Source organism: Anopheles darlingi, chromosome 2, assembly GCF_943734745.1.
Source record: "Anopheles darlingi chromosome 2, idAnoDarlMG_H_01, whole genome shotgun sequence".
Taxonomy (NCBI): domain Eukaryota; kingdom Metazoa; phylum Arthropoda; class Insecta; order Diptera; family Culicidae; genus Anopheles; species Anopheles darlingi.
In genome coordinates this window covers 48,536,903-48,551,533 of record NC_064874.1, presented here as the reverse complement: position 1 = coordinate 48,551,533, position 14,631 = coordinate 48,536,903, and the positions used below count along the sequence as shown (strand labels likewise).

The window sequence follows — 14,631 nt, the reverse complement described above, 5'->3', positions numbered from 1 at the left end:
TTGCCAAACTGGACTGGCTGGTAAGTGGCAAGGAGCCCAGATATTGGCCCCGGGCCGTGGCGCAGTAACGAAGTAATAACAAATGGCTTCACGTGCACCGTGGAGAGCACAACATTTTGACAGCCGTGCCCGAGCGGAACATTGGCCAAGGATACTGGCAAAGGCGCACTGTGCATCAGATGCATGAGGCGGAAGCTGTTAACATACGTGCGGATTAGCATATTTCTTTAATTAATCAAAATACAATCGTTAATTAAAACATGGTTCCCAGATGGAAAACAAAGCGCTAGAGACAAGTGTAGGTGTTGTGACGTGTGATAAGAAACGGGGGCCGCCATAGAATCGCCAGGAAGAAAAAGAAACCGGGGTAACGAACTCGCTAAGGATACAAATTAAAACGTTGGAGCAAAGCAGCAAAAATAAAAAAAGAAAATGGCCAACGCACGTGGGGACAGTCACCCAGGGCAAATCTGTCATCGCATGGCCTACCGCTTACTACTGGCCTGGCGACGAACAAAAAAATGAGTGAGCAAATGCAAGTGAAAACGGAAGAAAAATTAATAAAAAGGAAATCACAGCACACTGTGCTCCGTGCGCTCCACCGTTCCAGGTTCCTGCGCGGGACTAAACCATTTGTCACGCAATGCCGAGTGACAAGGAAATGAAAATTAAAACACTCGACAAAGTCTGGGGCCCCCTGGGGCTGACTGGCCAGTCCCGATCGGGAAGGGGACAAATCATTTTCGCGCGAACCACGAGAAAAAAAAAAACGCCAAAAGGAAGAAACAATTCTTAAGAAGCAAAAAACAAACGGAAAAGAAACGCCCAAGAAGGCCCAAGCCGACGTGACCGGTCCTGATGAGGGATGGGGTCTCCCCCGTGTCAGTGACAAACATAACAACCGTCACTCCGACAAACAAATCGCAACGCACGCAGCGGTGGCAGCGGGAGAGAAGAAAAAAAAACGGTCTCCCCAAATCCTTGGAATGAAAATCGGGAAAATCTGTTTTTCAACGCTAATGTATTTGCTGTTTTCATAATTTATCATCCAATAATGACCCATCGTTTCCACTCGCTGCCAGGCCAGGCCCCATCTCTCGTTCGGTTTCGAAGCGAAGTCCTTTGAGAAGGATCTTAAATTGGAAGTCTGGGGCAAGCGCGGAAGCGATTGAGTATTCCGCCCGGACGTACTGTGATGCCGGTCGCAAAACCAGCGCCACGAAGCCGAAGGAAGAGACCGACAGAGAGCAAGAGAGCGAGAGAGAGCACCAATCAAAAGGCCACTTTCGTCCATTATTCAAATTCGATTTTCCGATTCTTTGCTCGATTCGATGCTCGATGCTGCTCCGGCCGGTTCCACTACTATCGGGGTCTTGGTGGCGTGAAAAATGGTCGCGGCTTTCTTGCAAGACGTCCGCGTCCACCGTGGTCGTACTTTAGCTTCATTTTGAATTGACTTTTGGCGCCCTCGCCACTCCACGCAGTCTCGCGAAGGCACCGGCAGCATGCCGCCATTGCCAAAACTGTCAATTGATGGAATTGATTTCGCTAGTGCAATTTCCTTCATCGCTGCTCCCAGTCCTCTACCGCGTTATAGCTGGCCTACATCGGGTGGGGGAGAGGAGGAAGTGGGGGCATTGATGGCAAAAGTTTCGCAAATCTTTCGATTCCTTTTGCATTCGGGGCTGCGGTACGGATTCGTTCGATCCGAACCGAACCGTGGAACCGTGAAAGTAAAGGTTGATCAACGATAATTCTTCATTACATTACGTTGGCCCCCGAGGGGGTGGGTTGTGGAGGTTATCGCGTGGGGTCCTGAGTGACGCAGTCGCCATTTTCTGTTAGATGATTCGTTTTATTTTTCGCTCGTTTTTTTTTTATTCGCTTTCACATCTTCGACAGCGAACTTTACGCCAGGATAATTCCAATTTTGTCGCACCAAGTGGACATGGTGAGTGAACGATCGGCCACCAGCACCATCACCACCTCTGGAGCGGGGCGCGTTCTGTCGCTAAAATATGAATCGCGCCAATTATGAGATTAAAATACATTTATCATTTTCCAATTTTTCCCACCCCAACCACGACACGACACAACGTGCAAGGTGCCACGCTTCTGGTGTTGATGGTAGATTGGATGCCAGGTGCTGAAGGTTTCTTTGGACCAATGTTCGGTAGTTAACGTTTCCGTTTATTGAAGGACGTAATTTTTCGATAAAGAACTCATTTTCACCACTTCTGGCAGCTAACTGTTTATAGACTAATGGTACCAGAGGGACGAAGGGAAAGGGAAGCAGAGAAATTATAAAATTAGAAATATCATGCTTTATGAGAATATATCGTGGTTTTATGAGCGTTTGAATTTTCGATGGTTAGTGCAGAGAAAAAATGGAAATCATATTGTCCAATCCGATAAAGGAAAGTACCTGAACATTTTCTCAATTTAATTATTGGTACGGAACAAAAATTTAAAAACTGTCAACGAATCAAACAACTGAGTTAGTAAAATCGTATATAATTAGTATCTCTTGAGGGTGCACTGTAATCGTTTATCAGGGATCTTTAGACTTTTGCTATCTTTCTATTTTGATCTCAATCGAGAAAGGTAAACTTAAACGACTGTACATACTTCTTGTAAGTTAATTGATGTTAAAACAATTACGCACTTGTAGTTCATGTTGAGTTCATCAATAACCAATCTTTAGTTTGAGATTGTGGATAACAACGAAGTTTGGAAAAAATAGGCCTTATTTGAACTGCGTACAAGGAATATCAACCGCAGAAAAATTATGGTAGCAATGGCGACGTTAACATGCACAAGTCAATCGAGGCCAAAAAAAGATGTTTAATGAGCGAACAATTAAGCTGATCGAGAAAGGTGAGACTATAATGAATAAGAACCATCGGCAAATTGTAACCGACAGCCCGTGTAAAAGAATAGTCATTGATCGTCATCCAATACACACTCTCTTCCATCCTGTTGATGTCTAACTCCAAGCACACATAAAAATAGAAAAAAATAACCCCGCGACAAGGAGACAGAGCTTCAATTAAGAGCACACTGTATTAGAGTACGAAGATTACTATCAAATAGTGCTCCGTGTAGCTGAACCCTCGGCCTCGGCAATCTCAAATGTCATAGATCGAAGGAAAATCCTCAAACATCAATGGAATAAACAGTTTGCGTGTTGCTCAAAGTTACCTGTAATTCAAAAAATCAAACTGTTTTGGATTGAATGCCAAATAAATAGACGAAGGAAAATTTATTTCAAACAGTTTTAGTACTATTAATAACGATTAAAATGCCAGTTCACCAACTTTCCAGCAAAACTGTTGTACGAAAACCAAATTCAAAGATAGAAAACGTAATTTGTATTCCTTTCCGATTTAAATAAAATCGATCAGTGATACCACAATACAGAATTGAACGATGCGAAACGAAACATGCTAAACTCATTATCGCGAAAGGGCAATAACCTTCCTAGCGGGCGTCTGACACCTTTGAGATTCTTTTTTTTTGAGAAAAGAAAAACGAAACACCTTCGATCGGTGCTTGATGTCGCATGGAAAAAGGATAATTCCAACAGGAAAACAAAAATCCTACGTAGCCGTGCGGTCATTCTAAACCAATTCCAACCCGTTTTCCGACACCATTTTCCAACACCTTCGCCTGTGGCTGCTACTAAACACGGCACCAAACAATAGTTTGATCATTTAAATTTATCAAAAATAGTTTTGCAACACTCTCCGTGCGAAGGGAATGCCCTACCGGGGTGGTAAGGGAAATTAGGCGGACTGTCTAATGCCATGGCCGTGGTAGGGGGGTTGGGGGTGGCAGTGTCAAATCGGCATCAAAACCATTTTTCCATCCACAGTTATCGCATTTATTTGCATACCGGCATGCAGTTCGGAACCACTATGTTGCCCAGTTGGTTAGAAAAAGGGGATGGGGAACACACACACACACACACACACACCTCCACGAGATCGGACTTCCACTCTAATTGCAGTTTGGGAGCTGATGACTGATGATTGATGCCTCCTGGAGGCGGCGGAAAGGGAAGACGGACGGAAGGTGGTCAAATTATGTCTTTGAAGCTGCTGCTGCTGCTGCTGTTGCTGTTTAGCGAAACGAAGCGAATCATCATTTCCGTTTGGATTTTTTCCCCCAATTCTAATGCGAATCATCCCGCAATTTGTTCGTTTCCATACAGCGTGTTTCATATTTTCGCATATTTTAAAGCATTTTTAAAGTGTACAGCAAATCATTTCGTGAATTGCCAGCAGTTAACCAGCAAGATACCAGTTTGTTATAATAAATAGCATGAAAAGCATGGTTAGCATGATAGAGTTTCGCCCTCCTGCGGCTGCGGAAACACTGTCGCTGGCTTGTTGATATAGCATTTTAATTGGATAATTAAAGGGTGTAAACTTCATGTAAACAACGGTCGTTAAAGGACGTACCGCGTGCATCACCGAACGGCTCCGAAACCGTTACAACATAACACCTAAAGGCCACGTGGCCGACACGTGGCCTACGGCGACGCCATAGTGTCGTGTTGTAGTACAAGAGAGGGCTAGTAGCATCGCTGGCGCATCGAACTGGGCGTAGGAAGCGTCGAAGGCTGTAAGTCGCGGGAACTACGAGAAACAAGAAGGGTGACCAATGGCAAGTGACTCCGCTCGAAAACTCAATTAACCGGAAAGCATACAACCGGTCAGGCCCGATTGCGTATAACCCGCGTGGTTTTTAAAAGAAAAACAAGCCCACGACCACGTGGCTCGGGATTTGCGTCGTAAATCTGCATCAACAACACATTAGGAAGGACTCCACGGCTACTCACACCCTCCGGCACTCCGCAAGGATAGGGGAAAGGAAGCGCCGATTTACCGCTTTTCCGTCGACTTCTGCCTCCGGAAACGGTCGCATGTCGCCGCGTCTCTTGGTTGCTTAAAAGAAAACGGCAACGGAGGCACTTGGCAGCCAGGAATGGACCACACCATGCGATTCTTTCGCACAGACAACCGCAACCGCAAGCTGCAAGAGAGCGCAAACACTGCGCGGGACAAATGCTTCGGCTGCGCCCAGTTCGATTCCAACCGGGATGACCGCGGGAAAAGGGTAGAGAGAGCCCCGAAGACGCGGGGATGTCATCTACTTCCACGACTAAATGGAGGGGTTATGGATAACTGAGCGAGCCTTAATTAAATTATAAACACATTTCCACTTATGGCCGTTAAATAGGAGGACATAGAGGACTGGCCAGAGCTAGAGCCCTTTACCGGTTGGGACGAATTACAGGCGAGCAGCGCAGCTTTCTTGGATCGCATATCTCGGGGAGAAGCCATTCTTGTGCAAATTGGAATTTATTTTGTCGTCGTACTGCAACGGGAAGGAGAGGAAGCTGCTTCAGCTGTGGTTGACCGAATGGTCCGTGCTCGATCTCGATTTGGTCTCGGGAAACTGGGGATTTATGATCGCTCCTGTTTGGCGCCAGGAGGAAAACCGATTTCCTATTTTCATTCGTTTGCAAGAATGCGGCAATCGCTTTGGCTTTGGAATGTCCACATCCTGGGCTAATGAGAATGTATGGCGCGTCTTGGTCGTCGTGTGGTTTTATACTTTTCTGTGGTTACCACATTTCTTCTCAATATTGGCGTATATTTCCTCCAAAAAAACGTCGGAACGTTCAGTAACAAACAAGCGTTCCTTGTTTTGAACTACGACGTTTAATACTCAGTCGGTTTCCTTACAGAGCGATGATAAAATTTATCGACAACTAATAGAAAACTCACATCCTTAGAGCAGCTCACCGATAGATAAGTAATGCTGCAGATAAACCTCCGACAAACACACGACTGGTTGCCATTTCGAACGGGGATTTACAAATTCCCTGCCATGCCGGGGCAAGCAAATGCCGAAGGCAACACCATTCCGCACCTCATCAAAATGTACATACATGATCAAATGTTGTTCAATATATTCTGCAAAAATATTTATTATGTCGAAGCGTGTGTCGGCACGCACATATTTTCGATCGATTTGCGCGGAAGCTGAGGACACCCCCCGGGCACATAAATTCCATGCTTTCTGCCAAGCACCACTGCGTACTGCTGCCTAAAGCTGTTGACTCACCTTGGTAGCCCAGTTGGGGAACGTTTCTATGGTGGCCGCGTTGTGGAGCGTGTAGAATGTAACTTATGGTTGTATTTCTCACGTTCGATTACCAAACAGAACACGCAGCAACAGCAGCAGCAGAAGGATGTAACACCGTACCGCATCAAGGTAAACGCTATCAATTGTTTCGAAAATGGTTCCGGCACAAAATGGAAAAATAAACCATTCCTTCGAAATTGCTTGGGGATTGTAAGGGCGTTAGGTGGATTTGGAAATAAATGGTGGCGTATCGATCGTCTAGTGCTATCACAAGGTACACGTAATTTTGGTGACGATGATTGTGGCAGAGCACAATTGTGTTTCTCGTCATCTCTACGCCAAGTGTTTGATTCCAAGACACCGTCGCGGTAATATGGTAGATATGACGAGTGCGACAAGAAATTTGGAGTATTATTGGAACGTAAGAACTATACAGAGTAAGAAGCGAGGCAGCGAGCTCTTGCGTGGGGTGGGGTTTTTGAATTACTGAGAATAGAAGCGAGCAGAGCGCGGTACTAAGAGACATCTTGTTTAAGGTATCCTGTTGTCGAGGCAACGATTGAGAACTTATCAGTAAACAAGCAGAAGTTATCTCACGCTGAGCCAAACACATTGATGAATTTTTAAAGGCTGCTACATTGATCATGGGATGGAAGTGCATTGATCTTGCGATCTTAAACTGTAATGGAAGGTCTGGAATGGGATAAAACAAAATAATGATAGAAAGTACCGGCGAAGATCGAGGCCGGTGTACGCTGTTCTTCAAATTAAAGGTGTAGCAAAATAAATTGATGGATATAATTGGTTTGTTAAACTCACCAAGGATTTATACAGCCTACACATTGTCAAGGATTACCAATGAGATTTTACCTAATAATTGATAAATCAATTATCGCAACTTGATTCAACAATAAAGGTGAAAGGTTGAATATAATCATGAGTGTTATGTTCTGTGAATCGGAAGCATTTATGTTACGGAAGCACAGATGAGTTTAGAAACGGGGCGTTTTTCTTACCCCTCAAGTGTGATCAAGATAATGCTGCATCTAAATAACGATCGCCAATATGATTATCACCAAGGCTGCCAACGATGGCAACGTTGTCAATCACAGATTCAGCATAAAGCGCACTCATTCAGGGTTAATCCTCGCCCGGCATGAAGCACATTATTATCTTGTCGCTCGCTGCTTTCGTGATTTTGTTGATAACTTACACTCACAGTTTGGAGGCTCGCAATCATCGCAACAACATGCCGTAGAGCAAATTGTGGTTGATGGTTTATCAATGGAGCAGAGTGTTGAACCGTCATCAAGAGCCATGTATTTTCGTACAAATTAAAATATGTAAAATGCTAGCAACCAGAAAATAATGCCATTAATTAGATGAGAGGAAGAAATACCTTTAAAACCAATAAAAACCGGCAGATACTATATCACCTGATTGAGCGACGTATTACCATCAACTTCGTTATCTTTCCGTTCTCTATAATCGCCTCTTGCTTGATATCGTAGAATCGTAGTAGCCCTAAGATCGGTTATTCATTATTTGCACTTATCTCCTGCACGAACAATCGTAGGTTCTCTAAATTACTTAATTACTTGCGATCTCGTATCGAGCATATTCGCGATATTCACGGCGATCACATTACTGAGTATGGGTTAGGAAAGGCAAAAACCAATGGCGAGACGTCCTAATCTTATCTTATCTTAGTAACTGACAACCACTCACTTTGGCTCAGTTAGGAGGGAACTCCGAATTTAATTTTTTAATGTGACATTTTTATCATCTACTGAAACTTTTATAGCTTTGATCACTAGTCCGCAAGCAAAAACCCATGACACCACTTCATCTTACAGGCTACAGGCAGGTCCAAGGATATATTTCTTGACGATTGATTCTTAACAGACTGACGCTACACACGGAGGGAATCCGAGGGCTATCTGATTGGAATATGGGTTTCATAGAGGAAAGTCTACGGCTCCGCAAGGTGCTAACCGCATGGTGGTGAAGACCACTATGTGGGGAGCAATACTGTGCGATCGTCACAATAGACCAAAATCGCACGCATCATCGCTGCCTGACTTGCGATCGAACAAAACCATTTCGACGATCTTGTCCTAACTGATGATACTTACTCAAGTCAACAGGAAGTGCCTCTTGTGGCAGGTGTACCATAGGGCTCCGTGGGCTTCGACAGGGTCCTGCGGTTGATGCTGCCTGTTGGGAGTTTGGTTGACTTCGCTGACGATATGGTCCTGATATGGTGGAATCGTGGATGAGGAACTCCCTAGGTAGCCTGGTCATAGCTCATCATAAAATCGAGATGATACTTATCGGCACTCATGTCGAAGAGGCCTGAGGTCGGTTGACTAGTGGTTCGGACTAAGAGAGCCATAATGTACCTAGGAGTGATGTTGGACGATAGGTTCACCTTCGGTAATCATGTAAACATGCAGCCAGCAAGGAGAGGAATGCACTTGATGCTCTATGGGGCAGGATGCGCAGAAGTGGGGGGCCCAGCAACTTAAAAAAGCGTATACTTGCTACTGTGGCAACGTAGATACGATCCTTAAGAAGGGGACATCGGCTAGGGCTCATCAGCGTTACGTGCGTTTTCCGTACGATCTCAACACCCAGGTGTGATAGCAACAACTATGCCTGCTCACGATGCCCTTGTGGATATGGATGGCTACAGGACACGGCGAGGTTGACTCCTTTCTGGGCATGGCTAATTCAGGGGAGGATTTTTACCGGATAGAGCGAGCCGGCGAACCAGTAGAGTCGCCAGTGCAGAGCATGTCCTAGTGACCAACATAAAGTTCGGACTAACTGAAATGTAGCTGAAAGCACCCTTATGTGCGTTTTTTGATAGCCAGCGCAAGCTAACGTTTATGGACTCTGCTCACTCGCTGTAAAACACAACGAAGTCGCTCGTTTGATCTAAAATAGAGAAATGAATCATTTAAACATTTCAAAATGAATGAAAGTAGATATTTTGCTAGACAAAATCATTAAACTTTTCCGTGTCTTCCACCTCTCTATTTAAAACACCTTGTGCAGAACAAACCGCATCGCGATTTTGAATTTTTTTTACGTTTACGTACCAACAAAGCAGCGTGCGTTTGTCGCCAAATTGGTTTTTTTTACCGAAATTTTTACATTCAAATAAAATAATGTTTGAAACATTTCATGAATTGTTATGAAATACTTCATGATATATAACACACTCACGAAAAATACTGTTTGAAATATTTCATGTGTGTCGTGAAATGTTGTGTGGGATAATTTATGAGTATTATGAAATATTTCACCCTTGCCGGCATATTTCATTTGATCTGTGTTTGTTGGTGTTGAACCCTAGACCATTTGAAATATTGATTTCATCTGTTGTGTGTCTGTCGGTGTGGGGCGTGTGAAATATTTGATATTTGTTACATACAAATCCCTCCCCACCCCTCCTCCACTTTCCACATGTATTTCTGTGTCCGGCTCATTCTATCGGTTATCTAACGGCAAAATTTTGAAATGGATAACCGCTAAAATTATTTGAATCGGTTGAGGTGTATGTTTTGGTTTTTTACCGGCAAGCGTAATCATTTTGGCATTAATTTTTACGTTTACGCTAGAGTTTACGCTCCGTGTAGCAGGACCTATTAAACTAGTCCGTGTCTTCTTCTTCTTCAAACGCACGCTGCTTTGTTGATCGGCCCTACTGTCAAAAAAATCAATATGGTGACCTGTCAAAGCGTCTATGACGCCACCTCTCTATACACCTTGGCACAAAAATATCAGAATTCTTAAGGGGCCCACACACGCTCAATTTTATTTATCAGGGCCATAAACGCATCGATAATAGAGCTTTTTTCGTAAGGTCGATGCTTTTGCAAGGTTGCATTCACGATCGAATTCTCCTTTCAGTTATCATTTCGGTAAAATGTCCTGCAATTACGATTTATTTGCGAATTAGTTCAGCACACACGGCAAATTGCAGTTGGTAACTAACTACCAGGCATCTCCGCGAATGTTTGATCTGCTTTGTGCACGCGATCGCACGATCATTTGATGACGTCACTCTCGAAAACCGGCAAAAGTGGGATTCGAAAAGTGCGAAACGCATCAACCGTAAAGGGGTGTAGAGAGAGGGGAGAGTTGGGGATCGGCTCACATAAAATCCGCCGCACTCGGGGGAGCTCGGGCCAGTCTTCGCGGTTTTTCGTGGCACGCAAACGTGCTTTCCCGGTTCTCGGTCTTATCTTTGCTGGGTTGTTGCTGAGGAGGAAGTTGGTGAGTAGATTTTGTGCGTATTTATGGCGCTCTAGAGAGCGAGAGCCGGAGCGAGAGAGAGAGAGAGCAGCGACGTGTCCGCCAGCCAGAACGGGGTGCTGCCGGGAGTGTGCGCAATAATAATAAGCGTTGAGTGTTGTTCAGACTCGCCAAGGATTTGGCCGGATTTTCCACAGTTTCAGTGAGGATCGCTTAATTTGCTTCCCCAAAAAGCAGCAGGTTAGCCAGCGGGCTTCTGTTTCTCCTCTTCCGGCAAAAGCAAATATTCTCGGTAGAATATTGAAACCGGTTTTCGATCGAAGCGCAAAGAATGACAGCTGACGAGTGATTTCATTTTCTTTCTTTTCTCCGTGTTTCTTCCGATTTTGGTGCATCGATCTCGCGCATCCCACCAGGAAAGGCATCACCATCATGTACCACCTGAAGACGATCGCTAAGAGCGCCGCCCTGAAGCAGGAGGTTGCTACTCTTGTGAAGGCGGTCGCGGCTGTCCAGCATCCGGCGGCGCTGCAGCAGCACCAGCAGAAGCGCGGTTACGCCGAGCACCAGATTCCGGAACGTCTGAAGGATGTGTCGACCGCGGCCAACCCGCGCTTCTTCGACATGGTCGAGTACTTCTTCCACCGTGCCTGCCAGATCTGCGAGGATAAGCTGGTCGAGGACATGAAGGGCCGCAGCTCGCTCGAGGAGAAGAAGAAGAAGGTGAAGGGTATCCTGATGCTGATGCAGCCGTGCGATCACATCATCGAGATTGCGTTCCCGTTGCGCCGCGATTCCGGCGACTACGAGATGATTACCGGCTACCGTGCCCAGCACTGCACCCACCGCACACCGACCAAGGGCGGTAAGTAGCGCCAGGGGGAAGGCAAAGTGAAATCCGCGTGGAAAACTCTGTGACCGATTACGTAACCTTCCATTGCGGCTTGCGTGCCTGTGCTGGTGTGTGTCCGCGAGCGTGTCCTCTTCGTGGCCATAACGGTCTTCATTCTTTCGGAGGTTCCTTCCGTCTTCTTTTGCAATTGGTGTAAAAAGTAAGAGGAAAACCACTCACGAAGAACGCCAGTGTCGGCAGTTTCTCTTCGCATAACACTGCAGTAGCGCCAGCAGCAAACCGATCGACATAACGTTACTCTTGTGTTGGCTCTCCTTTTCCCTTCTATTCTCTGTTGCTGTTATGCTTGATGGTCAGAGTCTGGTCAGAAACATAGCCTGAAATGATTAATGAACACGCCCACGAGTGGGGAAAACCCAACACAAGATACTTGGTACAGAAAATGCCGCTTGACCAGCAGATGCCCGTCCGTTTGAAATTGAAACCAATTGGATGCACGGAAATGATTCTTTTCATATCTTCAACATATAACCGGCCCACATGGAAATGGTGACCACATGATGAGTTTATTTGCTTCATACAGAGTATCATGTGCCATCTCGTTTGGTGAATTATATTGCAGCATCGATCCCGAATACACTGCAGTTGTGTGCGAGACCAGCAGGATCACGTGAGAACTGATATGGAAGCGGATTGTACGCAGAGGATGATGATAAAAACCGAAACGATTCAACGATGTCAACAGAGCATATTCGTACCGGTTGTCAAGTACTGTCCTCGTGCGTTAAAGCGCGGAGATAAGCGGCAGCGAAGAATAATAGACAACCACGATCACGATGGCCCACAATGAAGAAGTATCTTGGTGGGGCCGTATTGTGTTGTGTGAGTTATCGCACCCTCGCTGACCAACCAACCAGGCAACCCACATGCGGATGGAAGTAAGAATCATCTAAATTGAATAACGAAGCGCCTTGTGGCAAACCGGCGATTGGAGGGATAGATGTGCTAATTGCGATTTCCAATGGTCGGCACTTGTCTGCCCTCAACGCAGTCGGAGAGACCTGATTCATTAGCGAGCTAACGATACCGATATCCGCTCGTGAGGCATGTGGCATGGAGGTGGCCCTGCTGGAGTCTTCGTTTATGGATCAATTGAATCACGATGCCGATTGGTGACGGAGCTGCGTTGTTCAAGATTAGATTGCCTGCTTCGACTGCTTATAACTATCGGCGACTGTCGGCGTTGCCGTTGGTGGTTTATATGCTTTATATTGATCACAGACGCGTAGCAGGCCGGCGCTCGTGAGCAGGAAATACATGATGCACACATGCGCATGATCGCAGTCAAAGGGCAAATCAAATCAGATCAAATCAAACATAAGAATGTGCATACTGCGGATGCACCAGCATCCAAGTAAAAACATCATCAGAATTCACAACACGTTCTGGCAAGAAGAGGAATGTAATTGCCACATGTGATTTGTGATCGTTTTCCTTTTTCCCTAGAAAGGGCCAACAAAACAAGGAACACCAGTACGCCACGGACCGATAAGAATGTGGCATAAAATGAAAGGAATGAGAAGCATAGGCCGCGGGGTGGGTTTCATATCATGCGCGATGCGTAACCATATTTTGCTGCAATGCGAAAGGAAGGAAGCTCAAAATGCCGCATATTCCACATCTGGTTTGTGCTGCTCCACTTTCTGTTTGGAACGTTTTCGTTCCTCGTTGGACATAGTCTGTATGACCGAAGAATTAACCACCGTTGGGAGTTACCGACCCTTCAAAACTCAAGCTACGGGGCAAGATGACGAGAAGGCTCGCTCGCAGCATGGGTTGCAACACGCCACTCGAGTGTCTAATCAATTGCACTTTCACTGAAGTGGCGTTTGAGGGGCCTGTTGTCAATGCACGAGCACTATCTTCTTCAATGTTCGTACAGCCTCCCAACGGGGTCCCCGGGGGCCTTTCAGCCTCCCCTGAAGTAACACTCGTGTAGCGATTATCATCCTAGGCAGCCCAGCTAAGCCTGGCACGTTACGTACTTACGTACGAACGACGCATCGCCAGACGCCAAACCGAGGCAAATTGCAAAGCGCGAAGAAGGCAGCAAGGTCATCATCGGTGTGTGTGGTGCCAGCTGATAAGAGACGAAGCGTTTCCTCCGGTAACTGGTTTTGTTGCCTCGTCCGACCCGATAACGGTAGCCAAGGGGTTGAGGCGCAGCATGACACTTCATCCGTGTCCTCCTGCCTCTGCTGAGCAATCCGTTACAATTGTACCGAAATGGAAGAAGCGTATTCAATTGGACGATCCGCTACAATGTTTCCAATGACCGGCAAGTTCCCCTGGTAACGCTAAACCATCAGAACCGGAGGGCCAAGGTTTATTGGTTTTGATGAAGATTGCCTTAAAATTTGTCCGTATCGCAGGATTGTCCTATCACTACCCCCGCTAGCCTGTCACTCAGCGTAATCCAAGGGGGTGTGTCACGGGTCTAGGTGCGTTGCGTCACCATGCCACAGAACATACGGAACGACCGATCGATGGAGCAGCAGTAGTAGCAGCAGCAGCAGAAGCTAAAAATACGGAACTGCTGTTATGGTTGCCCGGTGGTATCGTGGGGATGTGTTGGTGTCGCATGGCTTGCTTCTCGTTCTTGGTTTTGCTCGTATTTTCTGTGTCACGCTGTGTTCTTTTCCATTGCGCTAAGGTGAGCGCCAACGTGCCACGAAGCTACTATCGTCGAGCGGCACACAACAAGAGGTGCTTACGTAAATCGTAACGTGTGGCACGCGCAGCGGATAATATCGGTTTGGTGTGAATTAACAAACTACTGTCTCGACTAATGACCTTTTAAACATCAGGTGATGAGTCTGTGACTCACCTTAATGTGCCTTCGAAGTAAAGTCACATGCACCCGGCTAGGGACAGGTTGGGACCGGTCAAAACTCAATATTGTTGACGACAAAATTCAAAACCAGTAAACCATACTGGCGTTGATCGCGACGGATCAATCGGACGATGGCTGCCAAGTGTCTTGATATTAACGTAAACAATGCGCCGATCGAGTCTGTATAGGTTCGGCAACAATGTTGAACAGAATGTGCGACCGGATTAGCAGCTGTGATGATCGAAAGCAGCACAACACAGTCTGATTGGCCGAGTGCCCATACTACAGAGCCGTCTCGTCTCGTCTCGTCTAGTCTAGAGACGCCCTACGTCATCGATGATCGATCAACATTTTACACTTGAATTAGCATCCACCCTTGGTATTGAATGCGTAGCCGGCTGCATGATGCGGATGTGAATTGAAGAATCAATAAGTAAATTCTCCATATCTAACCAATACAACATAC

The 14,631-nt window shown here is 46.0% G+C and overlaps 1 protein-coding gene across 8 annotated transcripts in view; it reads left to right on the top strand.

The window, feature by feature from the left end:
* The first annotated feature begins 10,295 nt into the window (after positions 1 to 10,295).
* LOC125951876 (glutamate dehydrogenase, mitochondrial) overlaps positions 10,296 to 14,631 on the top strand; it is an 11,250-nt gene continuing 6,914 nt past the window's right edge. For 4 of the 8 annotated variants that reach the window (XM_049680987.1, XM_049680988.1, XM_049680994.1 and 1 more), the window contains exons 1-2: positions 10,296 to 10,440; positions 10,836 to 11,284. In XM_049680987.1, coding sequence (XP_049536944.1) covers positions 10,852 to 11,284 — 433 coding nt within the window. In that variant the 5' untranslated portion in view covers positions 10,296 to 10,440; positions 10,836 to 10,851. Of the gene's footprint in view, positions 10,454 to 10,516; positions 10,712 to 10,835; positions 11,285 to 14,631 lie in introns of those variants that run through there. The other 4 variants (XM_049680993.1, XM_049680992.1, XM_049680991.1 and 1 more) reach the window with 4 other exon arrangements.